The sequence below is a fragment of the Megalobrama amblycephala genome, linkage group LG4 (genome assembly GCF_018812025.1).
Source record: "Megalobrama amblycephala isolate DHTTF-2021 linkage group LG4, ASM1881202v1, whole genome shotgun sequence".
Taxonomy (NCBI): domain Eukaryota; kingdom Metazoa; phylum Chordata; class Actinopteri; order Cypriniformes; family Xenocyprididae; genus Megalobrama; species Megalobrama amblycephala.
Window position 1 is genome coordinate 5,729,228 of NC_063047.1, and position 23,891 is coordinate 5,753,118.

General features: G+C 38.0%; 1 protein-coding gene across 9 annotated transcripts; it reads left to right on the top strand.

Moving 5' to 3' along the window:
- The first annotated feature begins 590 nt into the window (after positions 1-590).
- taf1 (TAF1 RNA polymerase II, TATA box binding protein (TBP)-associated factor) lies at positions 591-22,370 on the top strand. Of its 9 annotated transcripts, none has more exons than XM_048187005.1 (42): positions 591-945; positions 1,398-1,512; positions 2,568-2,691; positions 2,815-2,931; positions 3,015-3,137; positions 3,243-3,484; positions 3,621-3,842; positions 3,957-4,238; positions 5,522-5,711; positions 5,861-5,968; positions 6,049-6,216; positions 6,611-6,738; positions 6,833-6,940; positions 7,161-7,334; positions 7,455-7,628; positions 7,815-7,919; positions 8,057-8,257; positions 8,507-8,648; positions 8,822-8,869; positions 9,351-9,481; positions 9,565-9,645; positions 9,743-9,892; positions 10,006-10,125; positions 10,324-10,499; positions 10,673-10,899; positions 12,072-12,279; positions 12,686-12,851; positions 12,986-13,197; positions 14,097-14,211; positions 14,338-14,436; positions 14,518-14,695; positions 15,389-15,456; positions 15,540-15,662; positions 16,879-16,971; positions 17,090-17,174; positions 17,273-17,340; positions 17,433-17,549; positions 18,011-18,115; positions 19,560-19,658; positions 20,105-20,318; positions 20,524-20,674; positions 21,926-22,370. In XM_048187005.1, exons 2-42 carry the CDS (start codon positions 1,399-1,401, stop codon positions 22,161-22,163), a joined length of 5,994 nt encoding a protein of 1,997 aa, XP_048042962.1. In that variant the 5' UTR covers positions 591-945; position 1,398; the 3' UTR covers positions 22,164-22,370. The 9 variants fall into 9 exon arrangements, with proteins under 9 accessions (XP_048042962.1, XP_048042965.1, XP_048042963.1 ...); XM_048187008.1 differs by having other exon boundaries at positions 5,861-5,932; XM_048187006.1 differs by having other exon boundaries at positions 5,525-5,711.
- Positions 22,371-23,891: the final 1,521 nt, after the last annotated feature.

Consider the following 23,891-nt stretch of genomic DNA (forward strand, 5'->3'; position numbering starts at 1 on the left):
TTTGGGAACGTTAGATTAACGTTAGAATAACGTTCTGGGAACATTAGATTAATGTTAGAATAACGATATACAAACCAAAAACTAACGTTCTGGGAACATTAGGTTAACGTTAGAATATTCTGGGAATGTTAGATTAATGTTAGAATAACGTTATACAAACCAAAAACTAACATTTTGGGAACGTTAGATTAACGTTAGAATAACGTTCTGGGAACATTAGATTAATGTTAGAATAACAATATACAAACCAAAAACTAACGTTCTGGGAACATTAGGTTAATGTTAGAATAACATTCTGGGAATGTTAGATTAATGTTAGAATAACGTTCTGGGAATGTTAGATTAATGTTAGAATAACGTTATACAAACCAAAAACTAACGTTTTGGGAACGTTAGATTAACGTTAGAATAACTGAATAAACATCAAAGCAATTCCACGATACTCTATAATTCCATTAAACGGGATGGGTCTCCATAACTAAGCAAATTATCCTCCTCTTAGCAAATTAAACTGAACAGAGAAAAATGCAGTCAATATTTAATGTGGGCTGTACTCTCCAGTGCGGAGCTGCATCTTTAGACCGCTTTAGACCTGTAGGGGGGGTCAAATAAACTGGATCAGCTCCGAACACAACAAACAGAAACAGAAACACAAATACACACACAGCTGCTGCTGCTGCTACTACCCGCGAATGCTACAGCAGCTAATTCATTGCCAAAGCCTTTTGAGTTATTTATATCTACACATTAAACAATCTAAGCTTGCATATAATATTCTTGAACGCGACTTTTTTTTTTTTTTGCGCGTATGCTTTTACGCGTTCCCTTTGGCTGGCTGCTAACAGCTAATCGACCGGGGACAGTGAGCTCCTCCTTCGGTCAGATTTTCACTCGAGCACGAGGATCCAGAGGCCTTCGAGCCGGGTAACAGCAACAGAGGAGCAGGTAACGTTACATGTTCTTAAAGATTATTATGTTGAAGTCATAACAGTGTAAAAGCAGGATAAAAGTAAAAGAATACTGAAGTGGAACATCTCCTCTATCTCTTTTCTTAGCTCTTCTCTTGTAGCCTATATAACGTTACTCCAAGTAATCCTGTAGCCTACAAACTGTTTAGCGGTGCTGTACTGTTCAGAAAATGTATTTGATTTTTAATTCCATGGAAACCGTGATTAACTAGTTTTAATCATAGAGTGGTGTGGTGGTGGTTAAATAACTTAAATCTGAAAAGGCAAGTTGGAGTCCCACAAGAGGAATAGATTAAAAGTAACGTTAACTACTAAATGTTTGCTGGCTTACCTGACTTTGCCAGAAATAATATCCAATATGTTGCTTCATGGACTCATAACTTGTGGTGGGCTGATGAATGCTAGTATATTTTGTTTTTGTATGTGTAGAATGTCAGACTCGGATAGCGATGAGGACCAGGACCGGCCCTTTCACTTGACAGGGTTTCTCTTTGGCAACATCAATGAGAATGGGCAGCTGGAAGATGACAGTGTGCTGGATACAGTAAGAAAATAAATCCCTGCTCTTGAATGTGTCTTGATGTCGGCATGAGTTGGAAATTAACCTTCCAATTTTTTTCCCACCTTTCTATTTTCTAATTGTATGTTATTCATCTTATTGAGAGGTATACATGGAAATATTTCAGTTTTTTTGTGTAATTTGTAATCAAAATGTTATAATTCAATAGTGACTTCTCTCTGGTGATTTATGCCACACTTCTCCAATCATTTAATCCCCGCTCCTTTCATACAAATGACTGCAAGCTCACATTCAGATCTGCCATCATCTGATTGACCACCAATGAATTAGGGATGCACTAAAATGAAAATTCTGGGCTGAAACCGGAAATTCTGGATGCATTTGGCCATAAACGAAACCCAAATGCTTTTAAAAAAATTATTTATTATTTTAAATTAGCTTTTTTTGTGCACTTGTATTAGACTTTTTAATGAAATTCAATAATTTTAATGGTACTGAATTTTAAAAATACAATCCAATAAAATAACACTTTAAGTGAAAGTAACACACTAAAATTGAACAGAAGAAATATTTATGTTAAATATCAATATATTATTCTTTATTCAGTTCTATGCAACAGAATCAGATTTTAGAGATTTTTGATTAACTATCCAAATAATGTATAGTCCTACAAAGCTATTATCATCAGAATATGTGAGCAGAGCGTAGCAGGGAGTGGATCAGTGAATGAGAAGGTAGCTTCATTTTACAGTATAGGGCTATTGCATTATAGGGCTATTGCAAACAGAAATAAGTATACTACTACATAGAAATTTCATGTTGGCGCATTATTTGAGCAGACTTTGCTTTTCCAATAAGCATGAGTGGAGCGTTTGCATTGGGCTTTAAGCAAGTGAGCTCTGCACATGCATAGAGCCGAATATTGTGTGCAGTGATAACGGTTAGAGTGAGGATGAAACCTGAGCACTGAACACTGAGGAGCAGGGCCCTCTGTGCTTTTGTGGAGAGAGGCTAAAAAGGAATGTTGAACTTTGTATATTTTTTTATATGCTTGTCAACTGTCTCTTTCTCTCTGTCAGGAGTCAAAGAAGCACCTGGCTGGCCTGGGCTCTCTGGGTTTGGGTTCGCTCATTACAGAGATAACAGCCAGTGAGGAGGAAACAGCTGATCAAGAGCAAGATCAGAGCAACACTGATGCAGAGGGTCTGTTTCTGACTAGTTATTTGAGAAATGTCACTCCAAGCAGTCAGTTCCTCTAAATGTGCATTTAGAGGAAAAATGTGACAAAATAACCTAACTTTTTGCTGTATTTGTGTGTTGATGTAGGATGGGTAAGGAGCACCGACGATGCAGTTGATTACTCGGATATCAGTGAAGTTGCAGAAGATGAAACCCGCAAATACAGACAGGCCATGGGCAACCTGCAGCCATCACGGAAAACGGGTACACACAGGCACAACTGGTGCAGAAAACACTGACGTATATGCACAAATTCATTACTGACCTGTGTATATTGTGGTGTGCAGATGAAGAGGAAGATTACGATGCTGATTGTGAGGATGTTGATGCCAAACTCATGCCTCCTCCCCCTCCCCCTAGTCTGCCAATCCCTGCCAAGAAAGAAGACACACCCACTCAGAACAGCAGTGGTAAATGAGACCGTGTGATTGACAGATGAATCAGTCTGAATTTTGTGTCAGTGGTCTTATCTCTTATTGTTGCTTGTCTTTTTCACTCTCTTTCTTTCTTTGTAGTGAATGATGAGGGTGATGGTATCATCCTGCCTTCCATTATCGCTCCATCATCTGTGGGTGACAAAGTTGATTTCAGCAGTTCATCAGACAGCGAGAGTGAGAGCGATCGACCTTCTCAGGGTTCCGGGACAGGAGGACAGGCAGGATGTCTCACCCTCCCTCTTGCAGGCATTATGCAGAAAGATGCTGCTAAAGCCCTGCCTGGAGTCACAGAGCTCTTCCCTGAGTTCCGACCTGGAAAGGTGACAATAGCACACTATATATCTTAGAAATAATCCAAAGTTTGATTACGCACTTCATCAGATTGTTAAAGTCATTTGCACTCCAATAGTAGTTTGTTTGCAGTTTCATGGTGAGTGTTAATTTTTGATCTACCAGGTGTTGCGGTTCTTGCGGTTGTTTGGTCCCGGTAAGAACATGCCATCTGTATGGCGAAGTGCTCGCAGGAAACGGAAACGAAAGCAGAGAGAGCCACAGTCAGACATGGCTACAGGTGACAATGAATCGCAACCACCTGAGCCAGGGGCTAAGAAAAAATCAGGATGGGACTATGAGCATGCACCACCTCCACCACCGGAGCAGTGTTTGTCTGATGATGAGGTAATCCAGGCAGAAAACATGTCCACTTGGTCACTTCAGAAAAAGGACCTTTATTATGATGGGATCAAGAAGAAAATGCTCTTTGTCTTTATCTTTGTGTCTGTCTCTTTGTAGATCACCATGATGGCTCCGGTGGAATCCAAATTCCTGCAAGTGTCTGGTGAAGGTGATAAGGTGTCTGAGGTGAGGCCAAAGGTGGCAGAGTGGCGTTATGGTCCAGCACAGCTTTGGTATGACATGCTGGGCGTCCCAGAGGACGGCAGCGGCTTTCATTATGGATTTAAACTCAGAGATGACCAACAGCAAGACGGTACTGATGCAGCGGAAAAAACTGTAAATCCACCAGTTTCTGAACCAGTCAGTGAGCAGGAACCACCCCAAGAAGCACAAGCTGAGGTCAGTGTTGTTATTGGTAAATAAAGCTAAAACATAAATATTAAAAGGGTAGTTGATTATTAATTGTAGTTAGTGTGTGATGTTGCTGTTTGAGTATAAACAACATCTGCAAAGTTAAGATGCTCAAAGTTCAATGCAAAGGGAGATTCTTTTAAAGAATTCACTGTTTTAAGGACTACAAACGAGGGTCAATTCAACACTGGATTGTACAAAAAATGAACATGATGGCACATGCTAGTCGATGAGTTGAATCAACTCCACAGCAACTACATAAATTTATCCACTAACCGTTCAGAAACGTCCAGAAGCATTCTAAAAGTTGTAACTTCTCTCCATCAGTGTCCGACTCCGGTTTGAACAATGTAAGGCTGAACACCGTTACTGACAATCGTAATTTTGGCTGCATAACATTCTCCAGCTTTGTTGTTGTTGAGCAACCAAAGCGTGAGCTGTTAAAGCTCATTTGCATTTAAAGGGACATACACATAAACGGCATATTTTTGTTCACATCCAAATAGGGGCGAATTTGACAAGCTATACAAATAAATTATCTGTGGGATATTTTGAGCTGAAACTTTACAGACACATTCTGGGGTCACCAAAGACTTGTATTACATCTTGTAAATGGGGAATTATAGGTCCCCTTTAATTAAAATAAAGCTCAAATAAAATATAAATATTAGATAAATTATAACTAAATAAAAATAAGAAAAGTTGCTTTTGCAGGTAACGTAAAAACAAATTAAACTAATAATAAATGTAATCTAAATTGAAATAAAAAAAATATATAAAATTGGAAAAAGCACACATAATTACTAAATATTAAAATTAAAGTAATTCATTAATATATACTATATTAGTATATAAAGAAGTAATTAAGAAAATAACACTGGTTGAAGTTCTAATGTAAGAGTGGGCAAGGCTTCTGGTGTCATTCACTTCCTGTACAAAAAATAGGTAAGCAGTCAATTATGCTGCTTGATATTGCAAACTGGTATTTGTAATATATATTTTATTTATTTTTTTAATCATAATCAAATACAGTGGTTTGTAACACAAATAGTTTTACAGTTTACTTTGTTATAATTATTTACATATAGTGGATAATGAAGTCACATTTGTAGAAAATTTTCCATGTTGTAAAAAAGGGGGATAGAAACATTTGGTATGTCAGGGGTTGTTTTTCATTCACAATGAAGTGACATGTATAGTAGGTACAGTCAGTTGTAATAGTTACAGACAGCTCAATTACTTGTATGTGTGCTTTTGTCTGAATGTGTCAGCAGGGGGATGAGGAGTCTCCAATGCAGGATGAGTTGTTTTTAATGGTGACCCAGCTGCAGTGGGAGGAAGACATCATCTGGAATGGAGATGATGTGAAACACAAGGGTACTAAAACACAGCGTGCCAGTCTGGCCGGGTGGCTTCCTACTAGCATGACCCGTAACGCCAATGCTTACAATGCTCAGCAGGGTGAGAGAACACAACCATAATACAACAAATAATCAGAGAAGGTCACACATGCACATTCACAACACTGACAGTGCATCACATCAAAAACACATATTCATATGTCCTGATGGATAACTGGTGTGTGGAATGAATGTGTGCATGTTTTCCAGGTCTGAGTCGCAGTAATTCTCAGCTGGTGCCCCCGACCCCTCCTCCTTTGACCAAAACTCCATCCATAACAGGTTCCAAAAGAGACAAACATAATCATGATCATCAGGGTACTGTCCTGAGTTTTAATGAAGCATATCTACTCTTTAGGGCTCAGAATAGAAGAAATTAAATTTTTATTTTCTTACAGTTGCTAATGAGGATGACACCCCCTGGTTCTCCATATTCCCAATTGATAACGAGGAGCTTGTGTATGGACGTTGGGAAGACCACATAATCTGGGATGACCAGAGCATGGACTGCCTCCCTTCTCCTCCCATTCTCACCCTCAACCCCAATGATGAAAACATCATACTCGGTATTATATTTTAATTTTATCCCTTAAAACTCATCTTGAATCACCAAAGTGACACATTCAAATGTTTTTTTTTTTTCCTGTGAAAATAATTTCTTCTTGCCTTTAAAATAGCTTGAATGAAATACGCAGACCCCTGAACATGCATACTAATCCCAGCCTCCACTCACTCACATACGTATGAATTAAAACAAGAAATATCTTACTTTTTTGTTTTTTTTAGTTTGTTGTAATGCTTGCTTTTTCTAATTTTAAATAATTTGAAGTCATCTTGAGCCCCCTTAGTGGGACCTGGTCCCCTGGTTGTAAACCACTGCTTTACAAAATTAAAGGGCTATTAACGACAATATGCGAGTGTACATGGAACCCAACATTTGACCTTTATCTGTATTTACAGAGATCCCAGATGAAAAAGAAGAGAGAGCATCTCATTCTCCTTCCAAAGAAAACAAAAAAGAGACGGCTCTGAAAAAAAGTCGCATTTTGCTGGGAAAGACGGGCGTCATCAAAGATGAACCTCAACAGGTAAGATGTGAATGTGGTGAATGTGGAGTGCGGAAAAGGCAGAGATTTGAAAAGTAGCTGAATTTGTGTGATGCTTTATTTTACTCTGATTTAGAATATGTCCCAACCGGAGATTAAAGATCCCTGGAATCTGTCGAACGACGAGTTCTACTACCCTAAACAGCAGGGGCTCAGGGGCAGCTTTGGAGGAAACATCATCCAGGTGGGGGGATTGGATCTAGGGATGTGAATAAGGACCCATAGTCCGATCTGAATAATTTGGTCTCTTTGAGCCAACAGACCTTTGTATTTTCTGAGTATGTGTGCACAGGTTTATTGTAAAATGACCCTCTAAAAACATTTATTCATTTGATTTGACTTCCTGCTTTTGTTTTTGCCAGTTTTCTCTTATTTAGTCCTTCTGTAACGATTTCTTTCTTCAGCATTCCATTCCTGCTGTGGAGTTGAGGCAGCCATTCTTCCCCACTCACATGGGACCCATGAAACTACGGCAGTTTCATCGACCCTCCCTGAAGAAGTATTCATTTGGAGCACTGTCCCAGCCCGGCCCGCACCCAGCCCAGCCTCTCCTCAAACACATCAAGAAAAAGGCTAAGGTAGACTGACACAGCCTGAGAATTAATTTGTGTGTTTCTGAATGTGACAGTGAGTGTGTGTTTGTAAAGTTCACACTTGTCCTTTAATTGTCCTTTCATATTTTTTAAAATCTCTCTCAGATGAGAGAGCAGGAGCGTCAAGCATCGGGCGGAGGGGACATGTTCTTTATGCGCACAGCTCAGGATCTGACAGGAAAAGATGGAGACCTGATTTTGGCTGAATATAGTGAGGAGTATCCTCCCCTTCTTATGCAAGTTGGCATGGCGACCAAAATCAAGAACTACTACAAAAGAGTAAGCCACAAATTCACTTAGGACACTGAGATATCCAGTAAGGTTTGATTGAAGACTTGAGACATAAATGTGATTTTCTAGATCAAGTCTGATCCTAAGATCTAAGTCTCGTTAATTTGAGCTCTTGGTTTGGATCTTGCTCTCTAAGTCTGCTGATGATGGCATTGTCAATGTTTCTATTTGCAGAAACCAGGTAAAGACCCAGGAGCACCTGACTGTAAATACGGAGAGACAGTTTACTGTCACACTTCTCCATTCCTGGGATCATTGCACCCTGGACAACTACTGCAGGTAACATATGGACACACTTACACAATCCTGTCACCCTCTGCCACCTTCAAGTACATGTTTTTTTTATCACATTGTACAATTCCTTAAATTGTTGTTCTTCTGAATTATGTTGCATTTTATGTGTGTGTATTTCACAGGCCTTTGAAAATAACTTGTTCAGAGCTCCCATCTATCTACATAAGATGCCTGAGACTGATTTCTTGATTATCCGGACAAGGCAGGGCTACTTCATCCGAGAGCTTGTGGACATATTTGTTGTGGGTCAGGAGTGCCCTCTCTATGAGGTGCCAGGGCCCAACTCTAAACGAGCTAACACACACATTCGAGATTTCCTACAGGTAGCATCAGCACCCATCCCTGCCTTCCCAATTTTTATTTTGGTTGCATGTTAACAAGTAATAGTTATGTATAGATGAGTAAAGTTTTGAAAATCTAATGGCTGATTAATGTAGGATACTAATATGAGTTGACTACTTAACACAATTATGAATTGGTGTCGGGTCCAGCATCAAGCCCCGTGCGACACCTATAGAAGTTTGAAATCCTTATCCTGTTTGTAACACATTAAATAGTTTCTCTCTCTGTAGGTGTTCATCTATCGTCTGTTCTGGAAGAGTAAAGATCGTCCTCGCCGCATACGTATGGAGGACATTAAGAAAGCTTTTCCCTCTCACTCTGAAAGCAGCATCCGCAAACGCCTCAAACTCTGTGCTGACTTCAAACGCACAGGTGCACTTACTCTCATGCACACATGTTCATCTTAAATTCTGTGATCAACTTTTAGCCCAAGTTTACCTACTCTCATTTTCATTAAGAAATGTTTGAAATGCAAGGGAATAGAAAACAGGAGGAACTCAGAGAAAGAAAAAACGTTTTCAGTTATTGTGTGTGTGTTTTGTCAGACAGGAGAATTGACAGATGCAGCAAGTACTTTTCCGGGTACTGGGAAGGTAGGACAGGAACAGAAAGCTAAGGAAGTACACCAGATCACATAATTCTGCCTCGTTTTACACATACTGCGCCCATGTTAACTGGTTGTGGCATTCCACAAAAAAGACGTCGGCAATATTGACGGGGATCTTGCAGATAACAGGGATCCAAACATAAACAATTCTATGCTGTAAATCTGTCTAAACCCAGATGATTTTAGCAGGTTATAGCTACAATTTGGGTTACATTTTGTGTAAGATGTAAATGTGGTGATTCTCAAGACGAGCAAGTTTGTATTCATTTCAATTACACACTCCCAATGACCATTATTAAAGGAGGTTTATTGAAGTAACCCAGAAGTCAATGTATTTTCTTTTAAAGCTGCAGGTCTGTTATGCAGCAGAAATGCTGTCAGTATGAAAGCCCCATAGTCTGCAGTTCTTGCGTAGCAGATGCAGTTTGTGTTCTGTGCTGAAGCTCTTTCATACCTACTCTTGTCAGGCATGGATTCCAACTGGTGGGTGCTGAAACCTGATTTCCGGCTTCCAACTGAAGAGGAGATCAGAGCAATGGTTTCCCCAGAGCAGTGTTGTGCGTACTACAGTATGCTGGTGGCGGAGCAGAGACTAAAGGTTTACACATGCACGCTTTCTATCCCGATGTGCACAATTTTCTTTAGGAGCCACACTAGCTAACATACACTTCTCTCTCCCAGGATGCTGGTTATGGTGAAAAGTCTTTTTTTGCACCCGAGGAAGAGAATGAGGAGGAATTCCAGATGAAGATTGATGATGAGGTCAGGGGTTTAAGGAGTACATTTGAATATTGTATTTATACTGGATGGTGTTTGTCTTTTTTATGGCTTTATTATATTAATGTGGTGATATGTTCAGGTACGAACTGCGCCATGGAACACAACTCGGGCGTTCATTGCAGCCATGAAGGGGAAGTGTCTCCTGGAGGTCACAGGGGTTGCTGACCCCACAGGCTGTGGAGAAGGTTTCTCATACGTTAAAGTCCCTAACAAACCTACACAGCAGAAGGTACATGCTTTTTGACCATTTAGCACAGCTCCTGGCCATTAAGAATGTTTCGATTACATGAGAATGTCCACACACCCTCATTATCAAATACTGTGTTTCCTGTTTATGCTCAGGATGATCGAGAGCCCCAACCAGTGAAAAAGACTGTGACTGGGACTGATGCAGATCTGAGACGTTTGTCACTCAAAAATGCCAAACAGTTGCTCCGCAAGTTTGGAGTTCCTGAGGAAGAGGTGACACTGAACTAAGCAAAGATACAGTCTCTGATTGACCTCAGATTAAGCTAATTACTTAATAGTTATAGGTGAATAAAGGTGCTGTGTGTAATTTTTTTTTAATGTTATTAACTCTCCCTAATGATAATGTTTATTGGTGGTCATTTTATTGTCTCTTGCCTTTATATTCTTTAATATGTGTATGTGTGTATTTAGATAAAGAAACTTTCCCGTTGGGAGGTGATTGACGTCGTGAGGACCATGTCTACTGAACAGGCTCGTTCAGGGGAGGGGCCTATGAGTAAATTTGCTCGTGGCTCTCGATTCTCTGTAGCAGAACATCAGGAACGTTACAAAGAGGAGTGCCAGAGGATCTTTGACCTGCAGAACAAGTGAGACCTGAGAGAAACTAGCTGAACTCTTCTGCATTTCTCACACTAAAAATGTTTTGCACTGTTTATGCTCACCCTAACACGATGGTTACATAATAGGAATATGACAATTCTGATTAATATTACAATATTCTTATGCTTGTAAACTGTTAATGTGTGTTTTTGTGTTTTAGAGTACTGGAGTCCACAGAGGTGTTATCAACGGACACAGACAGCAGCTCAGCAGAAGATAGTGATTTTGAGGAGATGGGCAAGAACATAGAAAACATGTTGCAGAATAAGAAGACCAGCTCTCAGCTGAGCAGAGAGAGAGAAGAACAGGAGAGAAAAGAGTTGCAGCGCATGCTGATGGGAGAGGACAATGAGAGAGAGAGGGGTCGCAAGGAACGACGCAAAGGCTGTACGTGTGTGTTAAATTGAAATTTGTCTATGCAAGGGCTGGGTATTGACACATTACACAATTTGATTCAATTCAATATTGATTAATTGGGGTATGTATTAGGTACAGTACATTTAAAAAAAAAAATCTCAACTAATCCTGTAAACTATACAGGGAACACCATTTGGTACATTACTATAATATTAAAGGGTTAGTTCACCCAAAAATAAAAATTCTGTCATTTATTACTTACCCTCATACCGTTCCACACCTTTAAGACCTTCGTTAATCTTCAGAACACAAAGTAAGATATTTTAGTCAAAATCCGATGGCTCCGTGAGGCCTCCATAGGGAGCAATGGACACTTCCTCTCTAAAGATCCATAAAGGTACTAAAAACATATTTAAATCGGTTCATGTGAGTACAGTGGTTCAATATTAATATTATAAAGCGACGAGAATATTTTGGAGCGCCAAAAAAATCTAAATAACGACTTATTTAGTGATGGCCGATTTCAAAACACTGCTTTAGGAAGCATCGGAGCACAGATGAATCAGTGTGTCGAATCTGCTGTTCGGAGCGCCAAAGTCACGTGATTTCAGCTGTTGGCAGTTTGACATGCGATCTGAATCATGATTCGATTCACTGATTCATTTATGATCAGAATCTTCCTGAAGCAGTGTTTTGAAATCAGCCATCACTAAATAAGTCGTTATTTTGTTTTTTTGGCGCTCCAAAAATATTCTCGTCGCTTTATAATATTAATATTGAACCACTGTACTCACATGAACTGATTTAAATATGTTTTTAGTACCTTTATGGATCTTGAGAGAGGAAGTGTCCATTGCTCCCTATGGAGGCCTCACAGAGCCATCGGATTTCAACTAAAATATCTTAATTTGTGTTCTGAAGATTAACGAAGGTCTTACGGGTGTGGAACGGTATGAGGGTAAGTAATAAATGACAGAATTTTCATTTTTGGGTGAACTAACCCTTTAAAGGTTAATTTCATGTTCATTCATCAGCTATAAACAGCATAGACTAAAAGCTTGATTCTTGGTATTTAAGAATCGAAATCAGTTCATCAAAATGAGAATTGATTAAATTAATCTTTTTTAACCCAGCCCTTGTCTATACCCAGATCTTTGTCTTTCTCTGTGTCTAATAACACGGCATCTATTTGTGCATTTTAGCAAGCGCGCTCTCCACCAGTTCTCACAAAGATGATGACGCTTCTTCCGTCACTAGCCTGAACTCTTCAGCAACAGGGAGAAGGCTGAAAATTTATCGCACATTCCGTGACGAGGATGGCAAAGAGTATGTGCGCTGTGAGACTGTACGCAAACCGGCTGTTATAGACGCTTATTTGCGTATACGCACCACTAAGGATGATGACTTCATGTAAGTATCTGTTTGTACTTAGTAGGTTTGTCATGATTGACTAAAATTGAAATTGAAAGCATTTATTGTCATCGCATTTGCATACAACGAAATTAGGAGCACTACTCCTGACTGGTGTTTGAAAAACAAATATACAAACATATAACAACAGCAATTTACACATTACACCCCTTAGTGCATTACGTTCAAGTCCTGGTAGATTAAAGCGTTCAGAAAAAGTTCAATAGTGGGTACTAGTACACAGCAAAAACGAATATAGTATTGAACACACTCTTTTATTTAAAATGTTTAATATAAATATTAACAAATGTAAATAAAAAGTTTTATTATTATTAATACATGTATAAAATAAATTTTTTATTTTTATTAATAACAATGTCTGTGTGTGTTCTTCATGTATCTGCAGTCGCAAGTTTGCATTGTTTGATGAACAGCACAGGGAGGAGATGAGAAAGGAAAGGCGAAGAATTCAGGAGCAGCTACGACGCCTTAAACGAAACCAAGAGAAAGACAAATTTAAAGGCCCACCTGAGAAAAAGACCAAGAAGGCCAAAGAACGACCAGACCTGAAGGTACAAAATTAGAAATATACTCCTGCTTATCACTGATGTGATCAGTTCTTCTGAAAGTGTGTTGCTGTGAATGAAATGAGCACATGATATTTGTCTGCACAGACTGATTGCAATTTTTTTGGTTTTGTCTACAGCTAAAATGTGGAGCTTGTGGTGCAATTGGCCACATGAGAACCAATAAATTTTGCCCGTTGTACTACCAAACCAATGCCCCACCTTCTAATCCAGTGGCCATGACAGAGGAGCAGGAAGAGGAGCTTGAGAAGACTGTAATCCACAATGACAATGAAGAACTTATTAAAGTAGAAGGAACCAAGATTGTGCTCGGAAAGCAGCTCATTGAGAGGTAATACAGACATGGTAATTGCATAACATGTTTGTGGACTTTTTTTTTTTTAAATAGGGATGCACCGGTTGTGATACAAGTATCGGGCCCGATATTGCACTCGTGTACTCGATACTGATACCATGTAGCATGTACACTACAGTGCTTGTGACAAAGAAACATTGACAACGGAGCAAACAGAGAGCAGAAATGATATATCAGAGAAGGATGTCTATGAAGTAAATGGATCGAATTAATAGCATGTTAAACAAATTCAGTAATTACGCCTATAGCTAGTGTGTGCGAGCTGATAAGCAAAACACACGGAGTGGATTAAGCATGCAGAGGCACAAACAACATACATTTTTTCTCACGCAGTACACTTACGCTTTCAATGCAGGCATTCATTGGATCTCTTACACAGACAAGCCGTGCACACACAGACTCTCCTAGTGCTCGCTATGTCCGCTATGTCTCCTGCTAATAATGCACTTGGATGATAAAAATAAAGCATCAAATGCTTTGAATTAATCACACTACTAAAACTAAATGTAATACGGTGATGTAAATGTTTGCTCTTTCACTTTGAAGAATGCCGCTCCTGCACATATGCACTTCAGATGCAGTCAATCACAGTTCTAATTGCAAAGCATGTCAAAATGACTATTTCCAAACATTAAAGGGTTAGTTTATCCAGAAATTAAAATTTACTCACTAATTAATAGTAATTAATATGCTGTATGCATAATAACATTCAAAATATTTACCAAAATACTGTTCAAAATAGTTTTAGATAATGTATTTCTGGCAAGTAAACTTCCCAAAAGTATTGTCAGCTACTTGCATAATTTGTATTCTTAGCTGCTGAAATGTGTTAGTATTTGTAATGTTGTTATGATACATGATTAATATGTTTACAGTGCTGATGAAGTGCGGAGGAAATCTCTGGTTCTGAAGTTCCCCAAGCAGCAGCTTCCTCCTAAAAAGAAGAGACGTGTGGGGACAACAGTGCACTGTGACTACCTCAATGTAAGAGTATGTTTTAAGTGTTTGTTTGTGCAGTAGTTTTTCACAGATTCCTGTAGGCTCTGAGTGATCAGCACATGTCAGCATTTTAGCATGCTATCATATTTCATTATACTTTCTCTGTATTTCTCTCAGCGTCCTCATAAGTCCATCCATCGCAGAAGGACAGACCCCATGGTCACGCTCTCTTCAGTCCTAGAGAGCATCATTAATGACATGAGGGACCTTCCTAATGTAAGACACATTGTCCTATGTTATATACTAGACGTAAAACATGCTTTGACACATTGATTGAATATGGTGTTTGTCTCTCAGACGTACCCATTTCACACTCCTGTAAATGGCAAAGTGGTTAAGGATTATTACAAGATCATCACACGGCCGATGGACCTGCAGACGCTACGTGAAAATGTTCGCAAGCGCATGTACCCTTCACGAGAAGAGTTCAGAGAGAGCGTTGAACTCATCTTCAAAAATAGTGCAACGTATAATGGTACTTTTTTACATGTGCATTTAGGAACTTAAAGGGTTAGTTCATCCAAATATGAAAATTCTGTCATTAATTACTCACCCTCATTTCGTTCCAAACCTGTAAGAAATCCAAGAGCTTTCTTTCCCTCCATTGACAGCTACGCAACTACCACTTTAACGCCTCAAAAAGTTCATAAAGAGATCTTAAAATTAAGTCAGATTTCTTTGAAGAGACATGATCGCTTTATATGATGAACAGATTGAATTTAGGCTTTTATTCACATATAAACATTGATCAGTGAACATAAAAAGTAGCTCAATCGTACTTGCATAACACACAAGAACAAACCTCATTGGTTCTCGCACGTCAAACAAACATGCTTAAGCTTCTGTTTGCCACAATTGATGTGTGCGTTAATAAATGTATATACCACTCCATTCATCTGGATTAGTTTTACAATCTCTTTATGAACTTTTTGAATTGTCAAATTGGTAGTTGCGTAGACTGTTTATGGAAGGACAGAAATCTCTGAGATTTTAATAAAAAGATCTTCATTTGTGTTCTGGAGATGAAAAGTTTTACGTGTTTGGAACGACATGAGGGTGAGTAATTGGTGACAATTTTCATTTTTGAGAGAACTAATCTTTTAAGGTATTTACTCAGACTAGATGTAGTCATGATCTATTTTTATGTATTAATATATGTATTTTTCAGGTGCAAAGCATCCTTTAACCCTTGTTAGTCAAGCGATGCTGAGTCTGTGTGATGAGAAACTGAAAGAGGTAGATATGAATATTTTACTTGGACAAAAAAAAAAAAAAACACTTGAAGAGAGATTGAGTAATTATTGTTGCTTCATTTGCAGAAAGAGGAGCGTTTGGTTCGTTTGGAAAAAGCCATTAATCCTCTTCTGGACGATGATGATCAGGTCGCTTTCTCCTTCATCCTCGACAACATTGTCACACAGAAGATGATGGCTGTCCCTGACGTGAGCAACCACTTACTGTTTTACCTTTTAATATGTTTTATAATTATTTGTATTTGAGGATTTTCCACATATTTTATCCAGTGTTAGTAACTGCAAGTCAATTTCCTCTTAAAGTTTGGGCAATATTAACCTATTTTCATTTTATTTTATTTTTTTCTTTATCTGATTTTCCTACATTGAATAACAAGCGCACAGATAACAAACCTGTTCATTGCAAGTTTAAATTGCGCAATATTATTACCCCAATTAACAAAACCAAGAAACAAAACTGAAGCAGTAAAATAAAATACCTGAAAATAAAATAAAATAAAATGATGTCATGCCATGTCTGATCAAAGGTCTTAAAGAGCCTGTAAGTGAGAATCATCATTATTTTAACTTTATACAAGTAAACACATCTTTAATCCACATATCAAAGTTAGGGCTGTTGTGATTTTTACATTCAATTACGAAAGTATTTTGACATTAACCCATAGCATATAGTGGAGCTCTGCAGCCATCTACTGGTTAAAGTGATTTTTTTTTTTTACTTTTAAAACTGCATTTTCCAAAAGATGGGCAAAAATCTTACCCTAAACCATGTCAAATTATCCATGTTATCTCCATGAATGAAAGTTAGAAATGTGGGTCTTTTATAAAGTGAATTTTACATAAAAAGCTGTTTTTGTATAAAGAAATATTTATTTGTTTATTTATATAAATTTAAAAGATATGAGAAATCCTCCAAAAACTGCACAAATATGAAGTAAAAACATTAATAAACAGAGTAGAATTACATTTGTTTTTTAAAAAACAATTATTTTATAACAAAATTACATTTTGTTGCCTGGGGTCTGTGGGGACCCCGAAGACCCTGAGTGTGCCTTTTTTTTTTTTTTTTTTTTTTTTTTTTTTACACTAACATAAAAACAAGCCATCACTCCAATTTTTTGTTTCTTTGTAGATCTAGAAAGTGTTAACAACTGTACAAAGTTTCATGTCATTTGGACAAATAGAACATTTTTTCATTTTTTTTATTTGAGCAAACATCGTTGGGGTCTAAAAAGACGCCAAAGACCCTTTAAGGATTAAACAAACTTGCTCAGCAGCTTTAACACTGAAACAAAAGATGTCCAGCTAATCTGTTGTTTTTGATAGTTCCATAGGATGTTCATTTAGCAAAAATAAAGTGAATTGATCTTTCTTAATTAGTTAAAATATCTCTTTCTCTCTGTAGTCTTGGCCCTTCCATCATCCTGTTAACAAGAAATTTGTTCCTGATTATTATAAAGTCATCATCAACCCCATGGATCTGGACAGTCTCCGTAAGGTCAGGAATATTTGTGTGCGGACACAAGAAACTTCAGTAGGAATGTGGTTTATTTCAGAATCTCTGAACTGTGTGTGTGTGTGTGTGTGTGTGTGTGTGTGTGTGTGTTTTTGTGTAGAACATCTCCAAACACAAGTATCAGAACCGGGAGGTGTTTCTTTCTGATGTTGGTCTCATTCACACCAACAGTGTCAAATACAATGGTGAGGAATACATGAATATTTTTTATTTAGGAAAATGCTGTTTCATCTTGAATAAAATTATGATTTCACATTTGTATGCATTCTTTTTTTTTTCTCAGGTCCTGATAGTCCTTATACCAAAACAGCTCTGGAAATTGTGAATGTCTGCAAGCAGACTTTAGCAGAGGTACGTTTGTGTGAGAGTGAAGGAGTTCTTTGCTCTTTTGTGTGCTTTGTTTGACTTTGTGTTTGAGATGTTTAATGTGTTTTCTGTGTTAGTATGACGAACACCTGACTCAACTGGAGAAGGACATCTCTACTGCTAAAGAAGCTGCTCTGGACGCTGCAGACCTTGAGAGCTTAGACCCGTTGACTCCTGGACCTTACACACCACAGGTACACACACACGTCACACTGAGGGCATGGTCTTGGGTGTCTCAACTGCTCTGTGTGCAAGTGTATTTCATAGCAGGTGAAATGAAGCATATCATCATAAGAGATTCTGCCAGAAACAGAACAGAAGGCTTGTACTCTCTCTCTCGTTCATAGTCCGAACGTTCTGCACTGCTGTTTGATTCACATTTCCTCACTGTTCCTGTCTTTTCCTCCTCTCTTTATTACAACTTATTTGTCTTTCTGTGTCTGGGGCTCTTTCTTTCTTTCTTTCTTTCTTTCTTTCTTTCTTTCTTTCTTTCTTTCTTTCTTTCTTTCTTTCTTTCTTTCTTTCTTTCTTTCTTTCTTTCTTTCTTTCTTTCTTTCTTTCTTTCTTTCTTTCTTTCTTTCTTTCTTTCTTTCTTTCTTTCTTTCTTTCTTTCTTTCTTTCTTTCTTTCTTTCTTTCTTTCTTTCTTTCTTTCAGCCTGATGTGTGTGAGAACAGTGTGTCTGTGAGTTTGCAGGGAGATTCTAGTCTGTTAGCCGAGGCTACGCTAATCCCTCCCACCCCTGAGAAAAGAGGGGGGCAGGTATTCCTCTCTCCCTCTCTGCATCCATCTATTCCTCTGTCCATCCATCTTTTCGTCCATTTTATTGGCTGGCTTGCTATACCCCTTTTTAGATATGTCCTCTCACCCTCTCATCCATCCATTTTGTGGTCACCCACCCCTTTACTGTGATGGTTTCTGCGTGCTGCTTGATTTGCTTTCTAACCCATCTTCAGCTATTAGGTATGTTTAGGAATGATTTTAGAACTTGTCTTTAGTGAGCTAAATCTGATCCAAAATCTGTTTTTTTTTTTTTTTTTTTTTTTTTTTTTTTTTTAAATGAGATTTTTTCCAGAGACAATCACCAGCCAAGAACAATGAATGTAACAGCATTTTCTCCAAAGTCTCAGCCATCAACTGCTTTAGTTTTAAAACACCTCTTAAGGTTTTAATGTACAAAAAATGTAAAACCTAAACTGAAAAAAAATATGTACAATATGTACATTTTCGCTGCTAGAGGTCGCTTATTCAAAACAAAGGTGTAGCTTGATGACGCCTTGATTTCACAAAATCATGGGAGGTTTACAGTTTTACAGCATGTTACAGCCGGTGGAAAAGAATTGGGATGGGACTCGGGCAGAAATCATGTACATGGATGAGATTATTAACGTTACTGTAATATGAATCAGAGCAGGCCGAGTGCTGTGCAAGCAGAAACGAGGCTGCTGAAGCGATTGCTAATGAAAGACGAGCGTGACGCACGGCTTGAGAGCAGCAGAACTTTTATTGTGCTGCAGTCGTCGCTTCTGCTTCTTCCGGTCAAGCGTGTGTGGGGTAAAGTTAGCGCTGTTTTATCATATTGGATACATTTGTGTGTTTAAAAGTTGTTATAGTGCTACTCTGCGTTCGCTCGCCGGCTACTATGAGACACCTAATGCACACTACAGTAAAGTAGATCAATATTAGGCATGGTAAAACATGGTACTCGCCGTAAATCAAAAAAATGAGATTTAAACAAGACTTACTGTGTTGAACTATATAACATGATTAGTTTTCTGTCGATGAATGTATACATCCAAACAGTTGCTCACCTGTCTAATAAAACACTTTAGGTGTTTCCATGGTTTCTACAAAATAAAACCAGAAACTGAGGGTAACGTGGGTATGATGTCATCGATGGGTGATGCATGGACACTTGTTAAAATTGCTTATTTCTCTGGATTTAAACATTCTTGGGAACATTTGGGATAATTTAAGTACACAAGTCAACATAATATATAACATTGTTCTAGTGTTTTTTGGGGGGAATATTTTAATCCAAAAATATTATATATTGTGCCTTTAATTCTATCCATTCAATCCATCCTTCCCTCCATCTGTTCATCTGTCCATCCTATTCTGCATGTATTTTCTGATTGGTCCTCTCCTTCTCCCTCTCCTGCCTCCACACTGTCCTGAAGTACATTGTTGTGTGTACGTTATTTAGGGTCGTCACGGCAGAGGCAGACTGGGCGAGGAGGAGTCTGATGTGGACATAGAAGGATTTGAGGAAGATGATGATGGCAAACCTAAAACACCTGCTCCGGTAATAAACATGTGCACCTTTCAAAATAGGGGATTCTCAGTCCTTTTTTTACCCCTTACAGTTTGATTTAATTAACTAATTATTGTGAATAAAATAAAAATATGCATTAAACAAAATAGGTAACAATTTACAATATAGTACATTAGATAATGCGTTAATAACCATGCACTAATTGTGAGCAATATATTTTTAGTTAAAAATGTTTGTTAGTTCACTGCATTGACAGATACAACTTTTGGTATTAAAAATGTTCTAGTAAATGATTAACATTTCATTTTATGCTGTTGATAGTTTATTGATTGTTAATGTTTACTAATGTAGTTAACTAATGTTAACAAATGTAACCTTATTGTAAAGTGTTAATACAATAACTTAAATCAAAGCAAATGCAATGATTTAACTAAATGTTTCAATGTCAGAGATTTGAATTTTGTATGTACCTTTAGGCTGAAGAGGGAGATCTGGATGATGAGGACGAGGATGATGATGATGACGATCTCCTCATGCGGCCACAGATGCGAATACATGGAGATGAAGAGGAGGACGAGGATGATGAAGGCTCCAGCCGGCCACCACAGGCCAGTGTGCTTTACCAGGATCTGTTGATGTCAGATGCAGAAGACGACGCCAGTGAGGAGGAAGGGGATAATCCATTCTCCTGTAAGTGTGTGTGTGTGTGTGTGTGTGTGTGTGTGTGTATGTGTTTTTGTGATTTATGAGGACACAAATTTGTATAATGACATGGGTATTATACTGGTATTACGACGTAAATATGAGGACATATTTATGTGTGTGTGTGTGTGTGTGTGAGAGAGAGAGAATTTTGCTGTGTATGTAACATTGACTCTCTACTCTAAACCTGAAGCTATCCAACTGTCAGAGAGTGGCAGTGACAGTGATGCTGAACTAGGGCATCAGGAGAGCACACGGATTGGACTAGAGCAGGATGAAAGTATGATGTCTTATGAGGGGGAGGGACCTGATGGTGTAACACACATGGAGGACAGCAATGTCAGGTAAGAATACATGAACACAAACATATTCTTGTTCAAATAAGGCTGATGTAATTCCATGTAAAATCATGATTTTGTATCAGTATTATACATATGCTACTGTTCTTCAATAGTTGCAGGATGCTAGAATCTTTGTTTGGTAGCCCATTAACCAAGTTGATACTAATAATGTTCGCATGATTGTACTTCAGTGGGTGTTGTGATTTATTTATTATATGTAATTGTTGAATTCTACATGGTCTCTTAGGAAGTCTCAAATGTGCTTCCTAATACCTAGTAATTTGTCATTCTCACACACATTCACCAAAAATTATTTTATGTAAGTCAATCTACATCTTGGTAATGCCCTTTTCTCTGTAATCTAGATCAATGTTAGCAATGTTACATTGAGAAAAAAGCTTGAGCTTCAGTCCTGAGAATAATATTAACAAATTAAGCAGTCAGTGATAAAATGAGAACAAAGAAACTAATTACAAGCAATAGGACAAAAAAACTACAATAGAGCAGACACAAATTTAGAAGACCTACCTGAAAAACTTCAAGCACAAGAAATACTACATAAATTGTATAAAGTAAGCAAATGTTAAAAAAAAAACTGCATAGTCTTCTGTGTAAATTAAATATACATTTATTCTTAGTAAAGTTAATAAAGTTATTCAGTCAAGAGCAGTGAGATTTTCTTTTTTTTTTTTTCTTTTTTTTTCAACATTGAGACGGCAGCAGGTATATTAGGTTGCTATCACTTTTAAGACTGAATACACAGATTAAATATTTCTTTCTCAACTGTTTGTTCACTAAAGACATAAACGACGGGCATTTTGACACACAAGTGTGTATATTTGACCGTTCAAGCCCAAAAAGGCATCAAAAAGAACTCCTTTCAGTACTCTATGAGCAGCGGCTTTATTTGAGTGCATTTCATGTGTTCAGAAACCATCTCTCAGACAGCACGCACATGTACTGAAATGCGTTCTCTTTCCCTGCTTATTGCGCTCGAAGGGTTTAAACTCTCTGGTTTTTAAACCACAAGACTTAAAAACACATTCAAATTACAAACTTTCATGGCAGCGCAGCAGGGCACCTTCACGTGAGCGTAACCGTGACGGAAATGATAGTACAATATCTCTACCTCATTAATAAAACAATCTGCAGTCTAATAAAACATATAAATCTTCTCTTATATTTTTAACAAATGACCTGTCTTCTCCTCATTTCTAAATGCACTCTTTCACTTACACTTCCTGTGTGTTATAGCTATGGCAGCTACTATGATGGAGACAGTCAGATGCAAAGGCAGGCGTCCAGCCCCAGGACAGGAGACCGGGACGGAGAGGAGGTGTACGGGATAAGTGAAGAGGAAGAAGAGGAGGAGGAGGATGAGCGAAGGCGAGGCCCTAGTGTTCTCACACAGGCACAGCTCAGTGATGATGAGGAGGACAGTGAAGAATTCAGATCAGTTGGAGGAGACAGTGACATGGATTCTGACAACTAACACATGCTTATTCCTCTTCTGTCATATGTGCTGTGTGTAACTGTCCTGGTGGTCATGATGGTGTTGCACATAACTGTAAATTTCGTAGTGTTCTAATGGTTGTTTTACATGTTATTTTTATATGACTTATTGAGCTTTGTTTAAGTGGCTCAGGCAACGTTTGTGATGGAGAATGGGTGAAATAAATTTTTATGTATCTGAAATGTACACATTTTGTCCCTCCTAAACATCAATTCACTCTGCCAAACTACACTTTATCTACGATCCATCAATCCAAAATTAATTTTGAAACTGTTTGAACTTCATATGGACAGCTGACATATCGTATTTTATTATTTATATATAAAAAGACCAAAATAAAAAAATTATGACTTAACTGGAAATAAAAGTTTTGATCAATAACCAAAGTTATCTCATCAGATTTATCAGTTTCAAGTAAAATGTAAAAACTGTCCTGTGAAGTGACTGTCATTGTGAAACCTGCAATGTAGAAATACACTATATGGACAAAAATATCAGGACACTTGACCATTATACCAACAGGGACTGTAATGACATCAAATTCTAAATACATAGACGTTAATATGGAATATTACCCTCATTTCCAGCTATAACAGCTTCCACACTTTTTGTGAAGGCTTTTAACAAGATTGTGGAGTGTTTCTGTGGGAGTTTTGCCCATTCATCCAGAAGAGCATTTGTGAGGTCAGGCACTGATGCTGGATGAGAAGTCCTGGCTCGTAATCTCTGTTTCAGTTCATTCGAAGGTGTTTGATGGGGTTGAGATGTGTCAAGTTCAAGTCTAGTCAAGTTCTTCGACACCAAGTTCATCCAGTCATGTCTTTATGGACCTTACTTTGTGCACTGTGTCGTGCTGGATTAAAAAAGGGCCTTCCCCAAACTGTTCCTACGAAGTTGGAAGCATATTATTGTCCAAAATTTCTTGGTATGTGAAGGCATTAAGATTTTCTTCATTTCTCTTCACTGAATGGAAGGAGCCTAGCCCAACCCCTGAAAAAAACATCCCCATATATCATTATCCCAGTGGCGGCGTGCTTTACACATCTCCATCCGACGCTTGGCATCGCATGGTGATGTGAGGCTTGCATGCAGCTGCTCAGCCATAGAAACCCATGAAGCTAATAATACCTTTTACTGTTGACCGTTGAATATCTAGCAGGGATGAAATTTCACAAACTGACTTATTGCAAACGTGGCATCGTATCATAATACAATGCTTGAATTCAGGGGTGTAAATTATATATATTGAGTTAGGAAGAGGGTCAGTTTTGCTTCATACTCTTAGATTTTAAATGTTTGTGTGGAGCATCTTCCATGTTTTATTTTAATCAGTGCTGCAATGCATCTGATTTACACTGCTCTTGTTTAGAAGTTTTAAGTTTGGTAAGATTTTTTAAATGTTTTTTAGTCTCTTATGCTCATCAAGGCTGCATTTATTTGGGGAAAAATACAGTAAAAACAATAATATTGGGAATATTATTACAATTTGAAATAACTGAAATAACTTGAATTTTCAGCATCATTACTCCAGTCTTCAGTGTCACATGATCCTTCAGAAATCATTCTAACAATATGCTGATTTTCTGCTCAAGAATCATTTCATTATCATTATTATAAATGTTGAAAACAGTTGTGCTGCTTAATATTTTTGTGGAAACCGTATGCATTTTCCATGATTCTTTGATGAATTGAAAGTTCAAAGGAGCA